Source organism: Ambystoma mexicanum, chromosome 5p, assembly GCF_040938575.1.
Source record: "Ambystoma mexicanum isolate Mex_15411 chromosome 5p, UKY_AmexF1_1, whole genome shotgun sequence".
In the NCBI taxonomy this organism is placed as follows: domain Eukaryota; kingdom Metazoa; phylum Chordata; class Amphibia; order Caudata; family Ambystomatidae; genus Ambystoma; species Ambystoma mexicanum.
Window position 1 is genome coordinate 1,308,805,847 of NC_090930.1, and position 21,583 is coordinate 1,308,827,429.

The following is a 21,583-nucleotide window of genomic DNA, read 5'->3' on the forward strand; positions in this document are numbered from 1 at the left end:
GTAGTAAACACTCCACCTAGACGGCACTCTGTAAAGTCTCCAACTTTTTCTCAGATGCACACCACTTTAAACTCTCTTCTATGCTTATCCTTTTGGACTTCTCTGCTGCTTATGACACTGCTGGCCACTCCTCTTCACTCTTTAGGGCCTTGTGTTTCGCAAATCTGCTCTTGCCTGGATTGCTTCTTATCTGGAAGGTCACTTCTTTAAAATCTCCTGGATCACGCAAACCTCGGACCACAACCCTGTTGGTGTCCCCCAAGTACCAATTGTTGGACCTCTGCTGTTTACCATATATGCATCTGCCGTAGGAAAACGTATCTTGTCCCGTGGCTTTCACTATCACCTCTTTGCTGATGACACTCACATCGTTTTCACATTTCCCTCCTTCACATCAGCCATCTTGGAATGGATTTTGAACTGTCTCATTGCAATATGAATCTGGATGGCTCGCCACTGCCTCATGTTGAATACTTCCAAAGTGGAAGTCATGTTTATGCTGGCTTCCAGCATCATCCCTCCCTGCCCCACTCCTATCTCCTTCACACAACTGGTGATCCTTCATCCAAGGCTTGCAACCCTGGGTTCCTCTTTGATAGCGATATTCGACTGCAGCAATTCATCATGACTACAGCCTCTGCTGCCCATATTAACCTTCTCAACATACAGGAAATGTGTCCATTTCTTACACACCACTCTATGAAAACCCTAACCTCCATGCTCAAGTTCAACAAACTTAGTTACTGCTTGTGTCTTCCTCTCTACTCATTCGTCTTTCGAGAACAAACTTCTCAACTCTTTGTTACCCTCAACAAACTACACAGATCCTCCCCCAGTTCTACCTACAGGCACCATGTCGGTTGGCTCTCTATGCACGTGGATCTCTTCAAAGCTTGTGGTAAACTTCACTTAATTGGTGAAGAGGGAGATCCTTCTTCCTTCTCCCCCACACTCCCTACTTCACCCCACCACTCCCTCAAGTGCATGCATAATATTGTCACTTTGTAAATGTGTACAGTATTCCCCTGTATTTTTAAGCTCTAACCCAGTGGTCTTCAAACTGTTTATGCCACGGCCCGCCTGAGCAAGCAATAAATTGTTCAGGACCCCCCTTCCCCGCCCCTCTGTGTTGGTGTTAACTTTTTTTATAGAGATAACTGCAAAATGTGTGATGTTCATACACAAGGGCACTGGATTGTTTTGTATATGAGACTCTGGCGAGCATGCCAATCAAAGAAGTTGCCTCACATTGTAAATCCACTAGGCCAGTGGTCTTCAAAGTTTTTTGGCATGGGCCCACCGTGAGCAAAATTTGGGCAGGCCAGTGCCCCCCAAAAAATGCCAAATGGACAGTATGTATTGCACACCGTCACTGCACCCTACTCCCATTATAGTCCCTGGGCTCCCCCATCTGCTCCCATCACAGTGGCTGGGCTCCCTCATCCCACTCCTACCCAGTCCCTGGGCTCTCCCCACACCATCACACACCCTGGGCTCTCCCCACCCTGCTCCCGCCACTATCCCATGGTTCGCGCCCATCCTGCTCCCACCACAGTCCTTGTGCTTCCCGGTCCCGTTCCCAACATAGTCTGAGAGCCAGTGGCAGCTGGTGAATTTTTTAAGTGGAGGGGAATAACTATTTCCCCCAAAAATCCCATAGCAACCAAACGCAGTGACAGAGTCTGAACCAATCAAGGTGGGGTTCGGGGGGTTTCCCCTATTAATTTTTTAAAATAAAATAATGGGTTAAAATGTTGCATTGTAGAGCATTCTTTAAAAAAAATGGGTAAATATCCAAACAGTTTGCAATTGCTGCTGGGGGTCCAGGGGGCAGGCATGACATGTTTTACTGGACATCTATGATAGATGTCCAGCAAAAATATACCCTCGGCCCCACTAGGCCTAACACAATCAACATGGTTATGTGTGTATTCAAGGCGTAGGGGTGCCAAGGGGGAAAGCGTGGTATTTTTGACTGGACATCTATGATAGAAATCCAGTAAAAAAAATCATCCCTGTCCCTTGGGCTCCACAGCACCTCAGAAGGAGAGCTGATTTTGGCAGTTGGGTAGGGGGATTGTGCAACAAAGGCATTTAGGCAGTTTTAAAATGCCTTTGTTGTACAACCCTCCTTCCCCCCTCTATCCACCACTTGCCAAAATCAGATGAACAGACCAAAACAAACTAACACACACATTCATACAGCAATCACTCTCATTCAGACGAGCATTCATCACCATACACTCACACATAACACAAGCATTCACGCATCCATACACATGTTTCAATTAAATAAATGAACAGAAACATACCTTCTGCATTGGCCTGCATGTGGGTGCTGAAACGCCCTGTTCCAGGCTGCTCTTTCCGTATGTGCCAGGAGGCGCAGGAGCTCCCCATAGCACATACAGCTATGCAGTGCCCCAGCCAGCATTTCAAATGACCTATGCAATGCTGGCATGTGCGACTGGGGAATGAACTGTCAAAGGGAAATAGGGTTTCCCTTTGACAGTTCAGCCAGCCCAGGAGCACTCCCTCAGCTGGAAAAAGCAGCAGAGGGAGTGCTCATTGTTTCACTGGGCTGGCCCCTTAGCTCCTCCATAATGGGTGAGGGGGTCACTGGGTGGGTGCCCCCTCGCCATTATGGATGAGCCGCCAGGCTCAGGCTGGCCTATAGGGCAATGCATGTACCAAAAATACAAAATGCTAGTGTGGGTCAGTAAAAATTGGCCACCTTTTTGGCCAATGTGGGCCAGTTTGATGAGTTACTTCACTATGCAGTTAGTCATTTTAACCATTGTTGCTGAATAAATATTCTATAAATATCACAATGTAGTTACATTTTAACACAAAGCACATTCACAAACAGTCTGTGAATGAATACCCATTTACAACTTTGGGCCACTTTTCAGCCCGACCATTTGAGCGCCCCCTGCCCATTTCTTCTAATCTCAAAAAAAAAATCTTTTTTTTTTACTTTTCTTTTTTACTTTTCATGCTGGACTCTCACAGCCCCCCAGGGATGCGGCCGCGCCCCCCAACGTGCCGCGCTCCACAGTTTGAATACTGCTGCTCTAACTCCTTACTGACAACCACACATGTTAACTTTACCTTTCTAAGTCACCTATTTATTGCATTGTGTTGGTTTGGTTTTGTCCCTGGCCTGTACTCTGTGTGGTCACACCCTCATAAACTGGCCCATTCTCGTCTTAGTGCTATTGTACGGGGACCATTCCAGGGAATGCCTCTGCCTTCTGTGAATGTATTATTGTAAGTCATTTCTGATTAAAATTGACATCCCTGTTCTTTAAATACATACAAACACAGGCACAAAACCTGCTAGTCCTCACATGCAGGCAAAACGCATCCTATGCAGCATTCATCCAAACACCCCACTCTGGTAGGTCATATATCTGAGCTGTGTACATTGATGCAGCGCTATGCAATTCCAATGTGACCGCTGTGCGCTCTAGAAAATACTTTTGACATTGATATATAATAATGGCTGATTACTATGAGCCATCTCTTTCGTGAGTCTGCCTGAAACGGTGTAGCTTGTAATCTTCAAGTCGTGTTCGCTGCGCCCAAGGGTCCCCCAGCTGTCCTAAGTGATGTGGTTTAGCAAGTCTTGGAATGTTTCGCCCTGGGCCTAGATGTGCGGGGAAGCGAGGGCCTACCTGAAATCAGATCGCTTTGACCCATGCCGCAATTGTGAGCCCAGCAGCCATCCCGCTCGGTTGACGCATCCTTTCCTTGAGTGCTCTATTTATGGATCTTGTGCAGTCCTCCATTTTGTTTCTGTCTTGTTAATGGCAGTGAATGATTTTGCTTCGTCATTTTTATTGTGTCAAAACAAGGTCTCTCTCTCCCACTCCATTTCTTTCCAGTTTTACAGCAATGTACAGTTGACGTTTTTTTACATCCAAAATCAGATATTACCTAATCCAGAGGAAACATGAGCAAGTGATGGAACTGGAAAGTGAAATGTTTAGTGCAACCCTGTGCCAGCCGCGTGCACGTTTGCAGCCAGGGAGCTGCTGGAGAGGGGGGAGCATTGATGGGAGGGTCTTTTGAACTTTGTGATTTGTGTAGCGAGAGCAATTAGTCTGTTTTGGAACAGGACATGCCATGTGTTCCCGGTGTAATGGAAGGTGCAATCACACTCAGGTCGTTAAAGATCAGAGCGCTTCCCGGGGCACCTGCAGAGTTTCCCACACTTCTCGCTTTCCTGTGTGTGGGCCGTTCTGCACATGTATGTGCACTGTTCGCCCGCTGGTATCCCATGGCCTGCAGAAGTATCAGCGATAACATGTGTGGGGTTGGATGGGGTTTAGCTGTGCTAAATAAGTTGTAGAATCAGGCACAATCGTTGTGCATGAGATAAAAGCTGTTATTCTCATATCTTAGACAAGCATCGGCAAAGCCAACAGTTTTGGCCTGTTTAAAGGTATTAGGCATTTGCCAGGCACCGCTATGACATTGCTGACTCAACATTATTGCACATGTGTCCACAGCTTTGGGTATATGAGTTTTGGTGGCAGTCATTACGCATGGATGGAAGGGGAAAAGTAATAAATGGTGCGTGTATCTGCAAGACATCATGGTACGTGTGGGTATTGCCCCAGCCAATAAAACTCTTTTAAATACCTCAATGACGCAAGTACAGAGACCAGGAAGGAGGACCTGAATGTAATGTAGTTTAATGCACGTAATCATGCATGCGCCATTCCATTTGGCATACATAGTTTCAGCCTGGTTTTCACTTCTCATTCTGGGATTTATAGTCCTGGTTTTCCCCTGTCATAAATACAGGACTACAATTCCCAGAATGCACAGAAAAATAGGTGCGACTAGAAAAGTGGTATGTTCGAACGTATGCAAAGTTGTAATATTCAGTAAGCACGTTCACATACTCCTGTCTGGCAATATTATATTAATGGTGATATAATCCCGGGCATGCACTTCTGTACCACATGCTTGATTTGACATGTCAAATGAAACACACACACCTAATGAGCCAGCGCTGATGATAAACGTTTACTTTGCATGTGGTGTATCTTAGCATCACGTGAGACAGTAAGTTTCAGTTTATTAATCAAATACGACATTTCTTTGCAACAACAAAGATTACTTTATGGAATAATGCAATCAAAGTTTTTCCCGAAATTCCTACTGTATCCTGGGGCATTACCGTGTAGATTAAACATCATTTGAGCAGTTGTCGCCGTGCATATATACCTATCAAAAATGTATGGTGACTACTTGTCAAAGCTTTGGCAAGGAGGGTAGTTTTTAATGCATACCAAACATGTATTTAAATTCGCAAAGCACTGTAGACGATCAATGTTTTGAAAAGTCAAATCATTAAAAACTATAATTTTCCAGATCATTCTAGGGACATGATCTCAGTGTCTTTTCACACGTAGGGTAATTTTGTGAGGCAATTGCATTGATGAAGAATGTTTTGATTCCATTGTAATTTGCATTAGACACCATATCACCATGGCCACAAATATCTGGCAATGGCTCTTCCCTAACAATAATGCATTTTGGGGCGTGCAATCTTGGATGACTTGAAATGAAGCAATTAGACTAATGTACAATATTATATACTTTTAAAGAAAATAAGTTTCCTGTGTCCACCAAAAGTGTGCACCAAAGCAACAGTTGGTAGACTAAATAAGCCATTATTTCAGTTAACCTTTCTGCAGAAGAAGATTACCACTTCAGAGAAACGGTCCATCCCACACCCTTTGCTGTGATTGATTGAAATCAGCAGTATGCACAACCCTTAGACACTTGTCAGTTAAAGTATCGCACCTGGAGTAATACTTTAGATGCACCTACAGAGCCAAGAACACCTGTTAAGTGGTGGCAGATTTAACTAGCAACGGAAGCGCTGCTGCCCATGCTTGTTCTGATGCGCCACCTTGCACAATAGAGCATCTAAGGTGCATGAAAGCTGGAGTGGAGCTGCATAAGTTGTTAACTTGCAAAGTCTGTTCCTCTAATGGGGACTTGCAGGAGCTTCAACAAGGGTGTATGGGACTGACAGTGATTGTGGGTTGGAGGAGTTGAGTGTTCTCCCTTTCATGTATATGAGCACAACTATAAGCGCATAAAAGAGAAGATGAGCGGATAAAAACCGCAACAAGCGACCTGGCAAAGGTATAAATTACTTTGGGCTAAAACAAGCCCAAAGTTGCTTATAATAAGCAGACATGGCAACACTGCTTTGGAGTCTGGAACAAAATGGCTGCCCTGAGTAAACACACACATACTCGAGAACCACACACATCATACTGACATCACTCACTGCACAGCCGATCAGGTGCTGCTTACATCAAAAACACTTACCAACACCCCACACATCACTATATGAACATTTTGAAAGGCATTTTAGACCAAACCGTAAATATTACATTAACTTTTTTTACTTTAAATACAAAATACATTAAATGTTTAACATAATTTCACGGGTGTAGGAAATATTTTTAAAAGCATCAATAAAGCCAAATACATTTTTCTTAACATTAATATATTCCAGCCGCCATTTTGGAAGTAAAAATTGAGCAGGACCTGTAAATTGCCTCTCCACCATTACCCAGGCATACCCTTCAACCGGACATTGCCTACTATTGCACTGTCTAGTTCATGACTGTATTTTATTTTTTATTTATTTACATTTGTAGAGCGCTCTACAGCCCAAGGGCATTGAGGCGCTTAAAACGGATCGTAAGAAGGCATATTTAAGGGCTTACAAAAAGCCGCCCATCAAGTATTCTTGAAATTACATGTTACAGAACACATTGGTACATACATTAGCAGTAAACATACAGATTGTTTAGGATGTGCACGTGGGGCCTGCAGGTTTACGTAAAGAGCTTGGTTTTGATGGCCTTACGAAAGGCACCATGGGATTCAATTAGCCTAAGGTGTGGTGGTAAGGCATTCCAGTGGGTGGCAGCCATGGTGGGGAAGCTGGTGCCACCAGCACGCGCTTTGTTGGTTTTTGGAACAGTAATCATGTTGGCATATGCTGTTCTGGCAGGCCTGGTGGTGCAAGGTTTGGCGATCCTTTGGACAAGGCAAGGTGGGGCCATGTCATGGAGGCATTTGTGCGTCAGGGCAAGGGTTTCGAATAAAATGCCTAAATGCAGTACTGTACCGTACTGCACTTAGGCATTTCATGTATACCACTGTACTCTGTTTATTGTCTGTACTGTATCAGCGCCCAGAATTCTTACTTTTTTGTTCTTACTTATTTCATGCACTTGATATATTTACTTTATTATATACAAGTTTACACATAGCAAACCTACCATCTAAAAGACATTAGTGTCCCGCAAAACATGTGCCTGTCAGAGAAGCGGTAGTGCAGAAAAGAAAACAAATACAAAGACAGTTGGACAGTGAAGACAGGTTTGGCAAAATGGGAGTTATTGCATCCATTTTGAACACACATGTACCAAGTCCTTAAGACTGCAGGTTTGACTGCCCCCTACGGCAAAATTGCAGATCTAGTTTTAATAAAGAGTGTCCCATGTTCAAAGTGCTCAAACTTTAGACCCAATAAAATAAGCTAGATTGTGCCCCTAATCAGTCTATGTGAAGAACAGGGTTTTCTTTAAAAAATAAAAAAACATTAAAAAAAAAACGTTTATGTTTTGACGGGGAATATTTTTTTCTTTTTTGCTCAGTTCCATTTTCTACTAGCTTCCACCACACCAGGCTCGTTTGCCATCTGTTGCTCCTGAGAGCAAAGGCTGCTACTCCTATGTTAGTGTTCAGCTGGGACCAACCAAACCAACGTCATATCCCGTTCGGCCCCATCTCCAATGGACGCTTTCAATCGGTTGCAGCGCATGTCGTGGCCCCCCAGGACGTCCCAGGCACGACTTCCAAAGCGCATTTATTTTTCATTCCGTTTACATTTACACCACTGTGCGCATGCGAGCAACTTCGTGCCCGTGCTATGTGATATGTGCCACCAAGTTGCACAGGAGTTATGTCTCACAAGAGTGTGACATCGTTCACCAGGGGCAAAATGGAAGCCGCTGTCAGAAGGTCGTCTTTCCGATCCCTCCTTGTGAGGATTATGCGACAATTCAGGCCTTTCCGAAGCTGGCCTCCTGGCTTCGGGTTTCCACGTGGCAGCGCAAACAACTGTGAAAAGCAGCTTCTGTTACTATCTGTGGAAATAAGGGAGATAGGCGGCCATGGATACAAGGTATAGAGTTGAGCGATAAGCAAAAGGTACTAAAACATGTTAGGGTGATATGTTCTTCGAGAAATGAGTTGTTTGCTAGTTTGGAGACTGAATAATTTATTCCACTTGTGCGTGGTCTGAGTGACTACATGATGCAGCGAAGCGCACCCGGAGCCAGTGGTGGAAGTGGAAAGAAGAAACTAGTGGTACAGTGACTACCACTGTATGTACTGAAAAGTATGGAGTGGGCAGAGGGTAGGAGGGTTGGGAGCACAGGTGGGGGAGGGGCATAATGGGACTATCCTATGGATTGCCACCTTCATTGGCTCTAGTTGCCTTGTGGCTAGACCAGGCATTGCCCGGAATAATAGCAAAATGCCACCAGATCCGTCCCCGCGAGAAATCTGAAAAGAACATATTGAAAAATAGAAATCATTGATCCAACAGTGCATGCAAATTAAACAAGATACTATTTGACACACATCTCTTTAGAAAGTGTTTATAAGTGGTATCTTTAAATTATTATATTTTCTATTGATAAATAATTGTGTGTGCAAATAAAAGTAATTCAGCAAAGCAGAAATTCAATCATTTGGGCAAGCCCATACCGTACCCTAAGCTCAATACACTTTGTGGTTTCCAGAAATCACCTGGCTGTAGGCACTTCAATTGAATACAGGCATTGGCAAATGCACCAGTTTTTGCTTTTGTGTAGGCCTGGGATGGGCATTTGTCAGGCAGTGCCATAACAAAACGACCAGGCTATGAGATGCAAACAGCTGTAAAATGGCGTGCAGACCTAGGAACATCATGGCAATGTCTCTGCACACGCCCAAACTGTTGACCCTCGGAATGTGTCTTTGAACAGGACCTCAGTGCAAGGAACCCATAAATGAAGTGAAGCGAGGCACACCTGGTTAAGGCAGTTTCATTACACCAGTAGCTAATTTACAGCTGCAATGAAGGCACTAATTCTCAGCCGACAATAGGATTGCCACCTTTGTTTGAAGGAAAAACCGGACTTGAAGCCCCGTCCACACTGTAGAAAGGCCACTCCCTCGGCGCGCCCCTTTTTATAGATTTGAAAACTAGTACACTAGCAAGAGAACAACAAATCATGCTTTCAGCTATTTTTTAATGTATGTTTTTTAAAATAGCATTCTGCATTATTAAGATAAATGATTACGTAAGGCTGAAATCACATTTAATTGAATTATATACCATACTTTGTTTTTACCTAAAAAAAGATAAGCTATACCAAATAGCTGGTTATCACTTTGCCGGGAGAGTTGGAACTTTGCACTTGAAAGGATTACCTAAGGTGAACTCGTCACCATGACCAAGTTTCCATAATTGCTGCCCCTTTGTCATATTATCTGACGAAGGAGTTGTAAATTACAGGTCCAAGGAGGACATCACACAATGCATATGCAATTGGCAGCGTGGCAGGCTGACAGACACCTGAAACCCCCAAAGGCTGCTTCTGCTGCCAACGAGCCAATAGAGCAGGGGTCTGCAACCTTTGGCTCTCCGAATGTTTTGGACTACAATTCTCATCATCCATAACCAGCATATTCAATAGCCAGATATCATGGGAATTGTAGTTCTAAACATCTGGAGAGTCAAAGGTTGCAGACCCCTGCACTAGAGGATGCCTCTTTCAATCCCATGTAGGGATACATAGCTACCTATGCATTGTTACTGTCATTGTTGTTTCTATCATTCACATTATGCCCAACATATCTTGAGCTAGGTAGCTGCTTATGCATGGTTGCTGTTGTTTGTATTGTTGTGTCTATCATTACCATCATGTCCAACGTAATGATGTCTAGCAGTGCTCCGCTCTTGTCTCTCTTGCAGCACGGCTCAGGCGGTGTGTCTCGTGGATGACCCTCAGCCTGGGAAAGAATATAAGTTTCCTGAAAACCTGCCAGGAGAGCTGTATGACGCCAACACACAGTGCAAATGGCAGTTTGGGGAGAAGGCCAAACTGTGCATGCTGGATTTTAAAAAGGCAAGACGTTTTTAAAAAAAAAAAAAAAACATTCCATTGCTTTTGAATTTGATTTGCATTTGTGGAATTTTTGCACTTGCACACTCTTTCCTTTTTGGTATGACATGCTTACGTAGGGCCATCGCGAGGCTGGCTTCAAGGGACGAGAAGGGATGTTTTCATCGGAAGGAAGTACTTTGCAGTTGTGAAAATGTTGCAAAGTAGGAGGCCACAGTGTCTCAGCCTTTCTCATAGAAACTGCCTTTTATAAACCCAATGGGTCTTGGCTATGAAAACACAATGACAGACGGTTGAGGCTTATTGGTGCCTATTAAAACCATGCCTGTGCCAATTTAGAATATAAAAAATGGTCTTTAGGTTTTGTTTGCTACAAGACATATATACTCCCTTATCTGGGGGTTGGGAGTGAGTTAAGAACTGCACCTCCACCACAGTCAAACCACCTTTTTTTGTTTTAGTACAATGGGCTCCCAGGGTGAGAAGGCACAGGAATTCAAACAGGAGAGCTGACTTTTGATTTTCCCTGGGGCTGATTTTTACGATGGTCCATTGAAGGTATAGGAAGTTTTAGCACCAATGGCTGTTTGCGGGTGGGGGAGTGCGGTGTAGGGGTGAGGATTGCCCGGGCCCCATCTCACCACGTACTCGGCGCCTCTGTATTCAAAAGATTAAGCAAAGATGAGAAAGGTACAGAACTTTATACAAACTGTGCTGGTATAAAAGAATGGAATATGCCAGTCAATGAATGAAACATTACCAAACTAGATAAAGGTGATTGAGCAAATGAGGGAGAAAATATGATAGCAAGCATTAAGTAGTGCCCATCTTTAGGCTTGCATCCTGGCATTTCTAGGCTGAGGTATAGAAATTCTACCAATGTTTAAATTAAGGTTACTGGATAGCTCCATGGAATCGGAGAGGCCATGCCCAGGTTTTCATTTCTCCATCAAAAGAATTCTAGCAGTTGTAGTCTTGGGTCACTCCAATGGGCAACAAAGGACAAAAGTAACACTAAAGTGAAAAGCAAACCCTAGGTCTAGAGTTTTGCATCGCTGGTGACATGGAGTCATCTGGTAACCTTACCTTAAGTTGTGGCGTTTAGAAGTAGACCAATTAGCATAGGAAGAGTTTTACTGTGGATTTTTCTCAGCAATGATCTGCAGACCACGAACGCCCATCCAGTTCACTTCTTTTCTTTTTCGAGCCACCACTCCTTTATCTCTTCTCTCGTATTTCCCTCTAGTTGGAGACGCTGTGCCTTGGCGCAAACCTCTGTCTATGAGTGGCATGTTCAAAATCAATGATTAGCTCAAATCTGTGCATGACCCAAGCTTCACACTCCTGACCCTGGTGTCTTTTGCGCCAGATCAGACACAATCCAGTGTGCTGAACTGTGGCCCAAGAGCCTTGTGGTGAGTTCAGAACCTCCACAGCCTTTCAAGAGCCTTGTGGTGAGTTCAGAACCTCCACAGCCTTTCAAGGGCCTTGTGGTGAGTTCAGAACCTCCACAGCCTTTCAAGAGCCTTGTGGTGAGTTCAGAAACTCCACGGCCTTTCAAGAGCCTTGTGGTGAGTTCAGAACCTCCACGGCCTTTCAAGAGCCTTGTGGTGAGTTCAGAACCTCCACTGCCTTTCAAGAGCCTTCTGGTGAGTTCAGAACCTCCACAGCCTTTCAAGAGCCATCTGGTGAGTTCAGAATCTCCACAGCCTTTCAAGAGCCTTCTGGTGAGGTCAGAACCGCCAAAGCCTTGCAAGAGTCTTCTGGTGAGTTCAGAACCTCCACAGCCTTTCAAGGGCCTTCTGGTGAGTTCAGAATCTCCGCAGCCTTTCATACAGTCAATCACGTGCATCTGGAAAAAGCAAGATCTAAGAAACTAGCCTTGCCTGGGCCTTCAAAACGAAATGAATGAGGTGTTTATAAAGCATTTCATGCAAGAGTCCTCCCCCTTCTAAGCGCTGTAATTTTAGATGTAAGTAAAATACCCAGTTTCATGGCACTCAGGTTATCAACTCGGAAGGATGAAGGGTCGAGGAGGCCCTGCAGTATTAGAACCTGCAAAGTGCAGGCTTTTCTCATGTCAGAGGAGAGCGCTTACCACCTGAGCTATCCTCCCAGGCTCTAAAATCCAAGTATATAAAGACTAAGATACTTTTACTAGTAGCCATTCTATCAACCAGACTAACTTTACAAAAGCATCATTGTGTCCAGCAGTAGTGAGACGGATTTTAAATTGTCTTAGTAAATTCAGCATATTTCAAATAGGCCTCTTGCTTTTTTTTACTTGCTTGCCCTAACAATGCGGGGGTATATTGTACATTGTTGCAGGCAGATATCAAAGGCAAACTTTAGGGTGAGTACAAACTGCATATGTGGTTGTTGTGACTTCTTCTCAATCGCTCAGGCAAAATAGCTCAGAGGTTACGCATGTTCATGCAGGTCTTATGTTTGAATGCCTTTCGAGGTCAATTAAATGAGTACCATTAACCTGGATTATAACTGCATCTATTATTCAAGCGCCTAGAATCTATTCTGTGGAATGTGCTAAATCAGTATTGTTTATCGTTCACTCTAAGGGCCTGATTCACAGAGCGTGCTTTAATAGGATTGCAGCATTAAAAAATGCTTCTGTGAATCAGGCTCACGTGTATTTTCTTCCTCGGAATCAAGTAACAGACTCTAGTGTTCCAAAGGGGCGTGTTTACCCGGATCGTAACTCGGTTGCCCGATAGGCTGATTTGACTTTCCAAAAAAACAAATAGAAATGTCCCAAGAAATTGACCCTGACACCCCACTGCTCCCAGACTCCACTGAAGGACATTCCTGGAAAGCTCTCCGAGTCGCGGGGGGGGGGCGGGGGGGGGGGGGTAGGGGGGCAGCAAGTGGCGAAAGCCGCGAATAGTGTCCCTTCCCCCATTAAACGCCCGAGCTCCGTTTCGCATTCAATTGATGGACAGGAATATAGCACGGAGGTGGTATTTTGTTGCACACTCGCCTGTCACAGTGCCATCCTTAACAGGCAATGCTGTAAGAATTTGCTTATCAAGCACCATCAAGGGGGGTGGTGTTTGAGAAGAAATGGGCGAAGGATATGTTTCTAACTCTCCAGGTGTAATCTTCTGGCTATTTTTGGCTAAAAAGAAAAGTTGTCTTCAACCGTACCTTCCTAATTCTTTATGGAATGTCCTTGCTATGGTGTCCTCCTCCATTTTGTGAGCTCCCTTTGAGCTCGTAAAGAATACGTGACCTTCAAGGGGAGGAGGCAGTGCAGTCTGCAGATTCATTGTAGCAACAAAAGGTCAAAGAAATAGGTTGCATTTTCTTTTGCTTGTGCCAGTTAACCTACTTACCTTCCAATCCTGCCCACCAATGGTTGTAGTACCAGAACGTGTATTGCTACTATCAGTTGTAGTAACAGCTCTGCTACTAACAGTAGTATGATTACTACAAGCAGATGAAACACTATTACCAGTAGCCGTAATGGTGCAGTTGCTACCAGCAGCGGTTATTTTCGTAACAATTATATTACTACAAGTCATACTAGTAGTACTACTATCACTAGTTTTAGCATTGCCCGTAGCATTAGTAGTATCACTAGTTCTGCTACCAATTGGAATCTCAGTAATGCCAATACCAGTAGCACTTCCAAACTACTGGTAGTAGTTGCAGTGCTATGATGTTAGTAATACCAACAATGTTGCTACTCATACTACTAATCTTAGTAATGGTGTTAATAGTAATAGCTTTACAACTGCTACTAGTAGTGTAACAGTAGCAAATGTACTATCAGCAGTAGTGTTAACCCTGCTACTTCCATTAAATGTAGTATTATTAGTAGCCTTTTACACTGGTGGTAGTTCTACCACCTGTAGTAGTAATAGTAGTTAAAACCATAGCCAGTAGTATTACCTTTGCTACTACTACTACCTATGGTAGTGGTAGCAGTACGATTTTCTGAAGTAACACTTCTACTCCTACTACTCCTCCTACTACTACCATCAATAGTGGTGCTATATATTATGAATACTACTGACAGTCATTTCAGAAGTAGTAGTACTGTGAGTACTCTGAGTATGACTACTGGTAGTATTACTTCACTGCAGTAGTAGCAGTAATAGTAGTAGCAGCAGTAGACCTACTTCTGCTACTTTTGAAGGTGCTGCCAGTAATGGTAGTAGTGCTAGTACAGTAAACCAATTAGTACAGTTTATACTACTACTAGTAGTGCTTCTCACAGGCGTAATAGTGCTAGTGATTGTAGTAGCATTACTACTGCTGCCATTTGTACAACCAGTGCTTCTACTACTACTACTACTACTACTGCTACTGGTAATAGAGCTGCTATGACTGGTGGTAGTAGTACTAGTAGTAATAGTATTGCTACTATAATTGCAAACACTATAGTAGAATCAATATTATTGCTAAAGGTAGTAATGGTACTACTGCAAGTAATAATAGTATTTTGGTACTAGTGCTACTCCTTCTACTAATAATCAGTCAGCCACTTCCATTTATTCGGCCATAAGACCATCATAGTACACACACATCATTTCCACGTATAAATCAGTTACAATACAGTATGAATAATGGGAGCCATTTGCCCCCCCCCCCCCTTTGTGGAATGATAATGCCTTAGTAACAGTCCCCAAACCAGTTACATTGTCTACTGCATCAGGGGGAGTGTCTCACTGCTATGTTTAGGCCATGCAGGGTTCTCCCACCTCCTCCTCCCACCTCTTTTCCCCAGAGGCACTAAATGGGCTCCGGAGAGTGTTGTGGGCTGGGGCCCGGTTCCCAAAGGGAGCGTAAATCCGGGGCCAGCATTCTTCCAAAGAGAGGGGAGGCACTAATAAGAATCAAACTACTTATCTTTGGGCGTCGACGCATACCAATTCCCAGTAGGCCAGAGGCCAATCTTGGAACCTTGAATTCTATGTGGATGTAATCATGAGAGCTGCCCCGTGATAACATCATCTACTAAAGCACAGAATACTAAGAATGGCACTGACGCCTCTGGTGCTACCACTATTGATGGTTGAGGATTAGTAGGTGAATGAACTTGTTGGTTTGATTTTCTTTTTCCCATGCATCCTTTTACCTTGCCCCTTTGCCGCTATAGTGGATCTGCAGACTGCACTTCTACTTCCTCTCCTCTTCTGATAGCCCTTTCACTTGAAGGGCTTGAGTGCAGCTCACAAAATGGAGGACAACTGGAGCAAGGTAAATGCATACGAACATGTTGACAATAAGCTACTCACCACTGCAAAGTAATTCTGTCCGTTTTATTTAGCAAATATATTCTGCAAATAGGTAGCTGTTGAGTTGGGGTTTGGCATATAGAAAAGGAGCATGGAGGATAGCTGAGGGTGGTGCAGGGGTCTCTCCGTGCATTTTTAGGTAACAAATGTGCCCAAAAGAATCGACCATTTTATTTTGGACCAAAAATATCTGGTGATCAAAAATAGAACTGAAGATAAAAGGACAAAAGAAATTCAATCAAAAATAGGGAGAAGATAACACATTAACAATTAAAAACAACATATGATAACAGACACTAAATTACCTGTTCTGTAATACAATAATGTGTCCTCGACTGAAGAAACCTAAAGCAAACCCTGAATATTTATCAAGCTGCAGACCTGTATCTGCTCTCCCCTGCTTCACCATAGCTTTGGAAACCGTGGTAACCGTTCCAAATGCATCCCATTTGGTATCGCATCACATTATTAACAATTACCAATCTGTGTTGTTGCACCTGCAGCGTGGACCAGAAACCACCCTACTATATTTTAGAGAGGAGATGATGACTGCTTGAGGTGGAGACCTTTGAGTGCACGCATACTACCTGATTTGTGATGCCATCAATCACGGAATAGGGTTGAATCACCTCAAGGGGGTTCTGGGTTTGAAGCACAGGCTTCTCCTGGATGATTAGATCCTTCCTAACTCAACATACCTAGCAGGCCAGGTCAAACTGGGACGTAGTTCTTTTGAATCACCAACATCCCATTTGGTATCCCACATGGATCTGTCCTTTGAATGCTACAACATCAGGTTTGCCATTAGTTTGGATCATACCAAGATTCCTCTTAAATTATAAGAGGGGTATGAGGCTAGTCACCAAGTGATGGACTGCCTGGTTCAAACCCTACATCGGAGGCATCAAAACCGGTTCTGCCTAAATGGATCAAAGATGTCGATCCTGTTCATGGGCCCAGTTGATCCTATTGCACTTCTTTTCTACTGACCAGAACCAATGGGCCTGCCTCCCATTCCAGTACAAAGGTTTGCAATCTCTGTGTCAACTTGGGCTAGGATCTCTATTTTCCCCCCACATTCAAACAGTCATAAAAAATGTATTCCATCATTTCTATCAGGATCCCTTTGTTTCCATGACGAAATTACTTTGCGGTCATTTACTTTGTGGACATTTCTTCCTTCAAATTCCTTCAAAATGACTTTCAAATTATGTATGTATTTGTGGGTTATCGGTAAAAGGTGGGGGGGCAGGGTATTGGGATGGGATTGGGGGTTGCAGTGAAGGGGGCAAGGGGACTTGGGGGGACCCCATAACAAATATTCTAAGTAATATTTAGAGGTAATTTCCATTAAGTAAATTACCACAAGTAATTTATTTTGTGGCAATTACATGGCTCCTCTGTGCCAATTTCGTAGGGCACGCTGTCTTTTTCAACTCAATCACAAAATACCTTTAGTATTAGCTGTAACAGAATCATGTTTGGGTAACAGAACATTCTATACCTGAAGAACCATCCATGCCCATTGCCCTTGGTCTCTAAATCTCAGGAGATGCCTCTGTCAGCACATTTAAGACAAGAAAAGGACTTCCTGAAATTCCGGAGAGACTTAAAATCTCAGCTCTTCCAAGCAGCCAAACAACCCAAGGCTTAATCCTAACTGAAAACCCTACTAACCCCTGACTTAAATAGGTTGCTCATAAGCGCAAGACTTAGATATGTGCATGGCTATTAGCTGTTTTCAGATCAAAGCCTAGCCATCTAGCTTCACTCTAATTGAAAACCTTCACCTAGGTTCTAACTGTGTGGTACGTGTCATCGCTGTTCAGTTGAATGTTGGTATATCATTTAGTTATGCAAGGCATGCATAGGATAGCAACTACATCAACAGTATTCGAGCATACATCACATTAAATTAATAACATGAAAGAGACATATGTTAATTATGACCTTAACGTACTGACACTATTCCAATCATAACAAGAAAGTGCAAAGAGTGAAGCGATGCAAAATAAGCAATATATTGATTCTGAGCACTTACCAAATAAACCATTTATTGGTTTTAGCGAACTTTCGTGGTGCTTACACCACAAAATTGCCGAAACCATTGTTACAGAAGAGAGAGGGAGGGAATGGATTTCTGTACTAAAAATATCTGGTTGCAATAGCATTGGGCAATGCCATGGCATGAAACTGACAAATCACTAAAATCTCCTATTCCAAACTCCTCCGCAGCACTGAATGAGAAGTTCCCTAACAATATTTGCTCCAATCAGCAGCTTTGTAAGAAGCAGGTCAGTGCCAGGCTTTTCCTTTCCCAGCAGCGAAGTAATCACATTTTCGGGTATTTTGGACTACTTTTCTCGACAATTGGGCTATTTCTGGGCTACTTTTGATGGCAGATGTGTACTCCTGAGGCTTCCTTTCTACATCCACCCACCCCACGTCCCACTCTTTCTACACTCACAGTCCCACTCTCTCTACGCCCACCCACCCGACTCCCACTTTCTCTACGCCCACCCACTCCACCCCCATCATCTGTGCTGGTTGGATTTTGTTTGGGCTATTTGGGCCTCTTTTGAAAAGTCCTCCCGGGGATGATTTTTCCTTCATGTTTTTTTTGCCCCAACCAACTACCATCACCCACCACCCTCTCAAACACTACCCACTAACCTACCACTACCCACAATACCCCACCCTCTCATCCAAACACCTCGCTCTCTATCCCCACCCACCCAGTCCCCACCATCTCTACCCTCACCCATGCAGTCCCCACTGCTCTACCCCCTCTCACCCACTCAACCCCCACCCACCTATGCTAACCCCACTTTATCTATGTCCACTCACCCACCCTAGCCGCACTCTGGCTAAACGACCCACCTACCCTTGCCCCACTCTCCCTGCTCCCACTCAGCCACCCTACTGCACTCTATCTACCTCAACCCACCCACCTTACCCCAGCTCTCTCTACCCCATCCCTCCCACCTTACCTCCCCTCTCTCTACTCCACCCACCCAATCCCCACTCTCTCTACCCCATCTACCCTACCGCCACCCTCTCTACCCAAACCCACTGACTCTAACACCACTCTCTGTACCCCCAACCACTAACCCTACCCCACTCTCTCTACCCATCCATCCTAACCCCAGCCTCTCTACCCTCACACACCCAATCCCCACTCTCTCTATCCCCAACCAGCCACCCTACCCCCACCACGTCTACCAATACCCCCACCAGCTCTAACACCAAACCCCCATCCTACCCCCACTCTCTAACCTCACCCACCTAACCTAAACCCACGCCTTCTACCCCAACCCACCGACCCTAACCTTGCTCACTCTACCTCCACATACCCTACCCCACTCTCTCCACCCCCACCCACCCCAAATCCACTCACTCTACTGCACCCAATCTACCCTAACTCTCTCTACCACCACCCACCATTCCCACACTCTTGTTACCTCAAGAAATCCTACCTCCACTCTCTCTGCCATAACGCCACTCTCTCTATCCCAACATTCTCCCCACTCTCTCTAACACCACCCACCACCCCTCTCTCTATTCCAGTCACCCACTCTACCACTACTCTCTCTACTTCACCCATCCACCCTACCTCCACGCTCTAACCGCTCTCTATACCACCAACCACCCACCCTACCTCCACTCTCTCTACTCCAAGCCCACACACTCTAGCGCCACTGTCTCTACCCCACCCTCCCACCATACATCCACTCTCTCTACAATATATCCATCTCTTTACACCCACCCTACCTCCACTCTCTCTACCCCACCCACCTGCCCGGTCCCATTCTCTCTGCCCCCACGACCCACCGTAACCTCATTCTATATACCACCACCCACCCTACCTCCACTCTCTCTCCACCCCACCCACCCTTCCTCCACTTGCTCTACCCCCACCCACCCACCCTTCCTCCACTTGCTCTACCCCCACCCACCCACCCTTCCTCCACTTGCTCTACCCCCACCCACCCACCCTTCCTCCACTTGCTCTACCCCCACCCACCTACCCTTCCTCCACTTGCTCTACCCCCACCCACCCACCCTTCCTCCACTTGCTCTACCCCACCCACCCACCCACCCTTCCTCCACTTGCTCTACCCCCACCCACCCACCCTTCCTCTGCCCCCACCCACCCACCCTTCCTCCACTTGCTCTGCCCCCACCCACCCACCCTTCCTCCACTTGCTCTGCCCCCACCCACCCACCCTTCCTCCACTTGCTCTGCCCCCACCCACCCACCCTTCCTCCACTTGCTCTGCCCCCACCCACCCACCCTTCCTCCACTTGCTCTGCCCCCACCCACCCACCCTTCCTCCACTTGCTCTGCCCCCACCCACCCACCCTTCCTCCACTTGCTCTGCCCCCACCCACCACCCTTCCTCCACTTGCTCTGCCCCCACCCACCCACCCTTCCTCCACTTGCTCTGCCCCCACCCACCCACCCTTCCTCCACTTGCTCTGCCCCCACCCACCCACCCTTCCTCCACTTGCTCTGCCCCCACCCACCCACCCTTCCTCCACTTGCTCTGCCCCCACCCACCCACCCTTCCTCCACTTGCTCTGCCCCCACCCACCCACCCTTCCTCCACTTGCTCTGCCCCCACCCACCCACCCTTCCTCCACTTGCTCGACCCCCACCCACCCACCCTTCCTCCACTTGCTCGACCCCCACCCACCCACCCTTCCTCCACTTGCTCGACCCCCACCCACCCACCCTTCCTCCACTTGCTCTACCCCCACCCACCCACCCTTCCTCCACTTGCTCTACCCCCGCCCACCCACCCTTCCTCCACTTGCTCTACCCCCACCCACCCACCCTCCACTCACTCTAACCCCCACCCACCCACCCTCCACTCACTCTAACCCCAACCACCATACCCGCACTTTCTACCCCAACCCACCTACCCCCACTCTACTACTGCCACCCACCCACCCTGCCCTCACTCTCTCTACCCCACCCACACTACCCCCACTCTCTCTAACCCCATCCACCCTACCCTCAGTCTCTCTACCATATCCCCACTCTATCTACCACTAACCACCACCCAACCTACATCCACTCTCTCTCTAACCCCACCCGGTTTACTGCCACTCTCTCTAATCAACTCTCTCCTTACTCCACTCTCTCTACACCCACCCACCCCTTCCCCTACTTTTTCTACCTAAACCCCCACTATCTCTATCCCACCCACCCACCACTCTCTCCACATTGCCCATCTCACCCGCATTCTCTCTAACCCCACCCAACCACCTACCAAACTCTCTCTACAACCCACCCAACCCCACTCTCTACCATCTCTCATCCTTTCTCCCACACTCTCCCTTTATTTCATACCCTCTCACTCTCAACCTTTCTCGCTCATATTTCCTCCTGCTCATCATTAATGGCACCCTCTCTCAATCTCTCTCTATTCTCTTTCCTTCTCATTCTCTTGTACATCCGCACCCTTATCGCACCCTCCTTTGAAATATTGAACTCTCCTCCTTGCACCCTGTTGCCTATACATTCAAAATGCAAAGAGCAGCAGTAAACGCCAAAACCTTTGGCTTTGCCAATCCTTGTTGTGAAAGTATCCATCAAAATTGAAAGAATGCGAATTCAATATTAAGATTTTTCTTTGATGTATGAATCCATAGTAAACCAAACATTCTTAAACGATTGCCTCGTCGCCGGGCAAAGTAACACTCTTTTTATTTCCTCTAAAAATATCTTCCCACATTTTTTAATTCAGACTGCAGAGGGACACTATGCTGCCTGTTCCTATCTATATTAAGTCAGTCCTTCCAATACTCCCCAAAAGGCCACAGTGTATATTTGGATTCCCATAGGTACTTCTCACCACGAATCATGGCCAAACAGAACCCCTCTACGCCCACTGTGTAGAGGAACCAATCTAATACCCGCTTAATTCTGAAATGGCACTAAAAACTAAGGTCCAGTATGTCTGCAAGTAATAACACTCCACGCGTATGCGCACCATATCAGCGTCACCTCCCCACAACCCGCACAGCAATATTTGTTAGTTCTCCTTCACTTTAATAGATTGTGGTTCGCGCCAAGGAAGCAAAGTCGTAAACTTCCAG

General features: G+C 45.6%; 1 protein-coding gene across 1 annotated transcript in view; it reads left to right on the forward strand.

Moving 5' to 3' along the window:
• Positions 1–21,583, forward strand: part of ADAMTS16 (ADAM metallopeptidase with thrombospondin type 1 motif 16) — a 631,464-nt gene that overhangs the window by 223,887 nt on the left and 385,994 nt on the right. Inside the window, exon 10 of the mRNA XM_069613712.1 lies at positions 10,070–10,223. Coding sequence (XP_069469813.1) covers positions 10,070–10,223 — 154 coding nt within the window. The remainder of the gene's footprint in view (positions 1–10,069; positions 10,224–21,583) is intronic.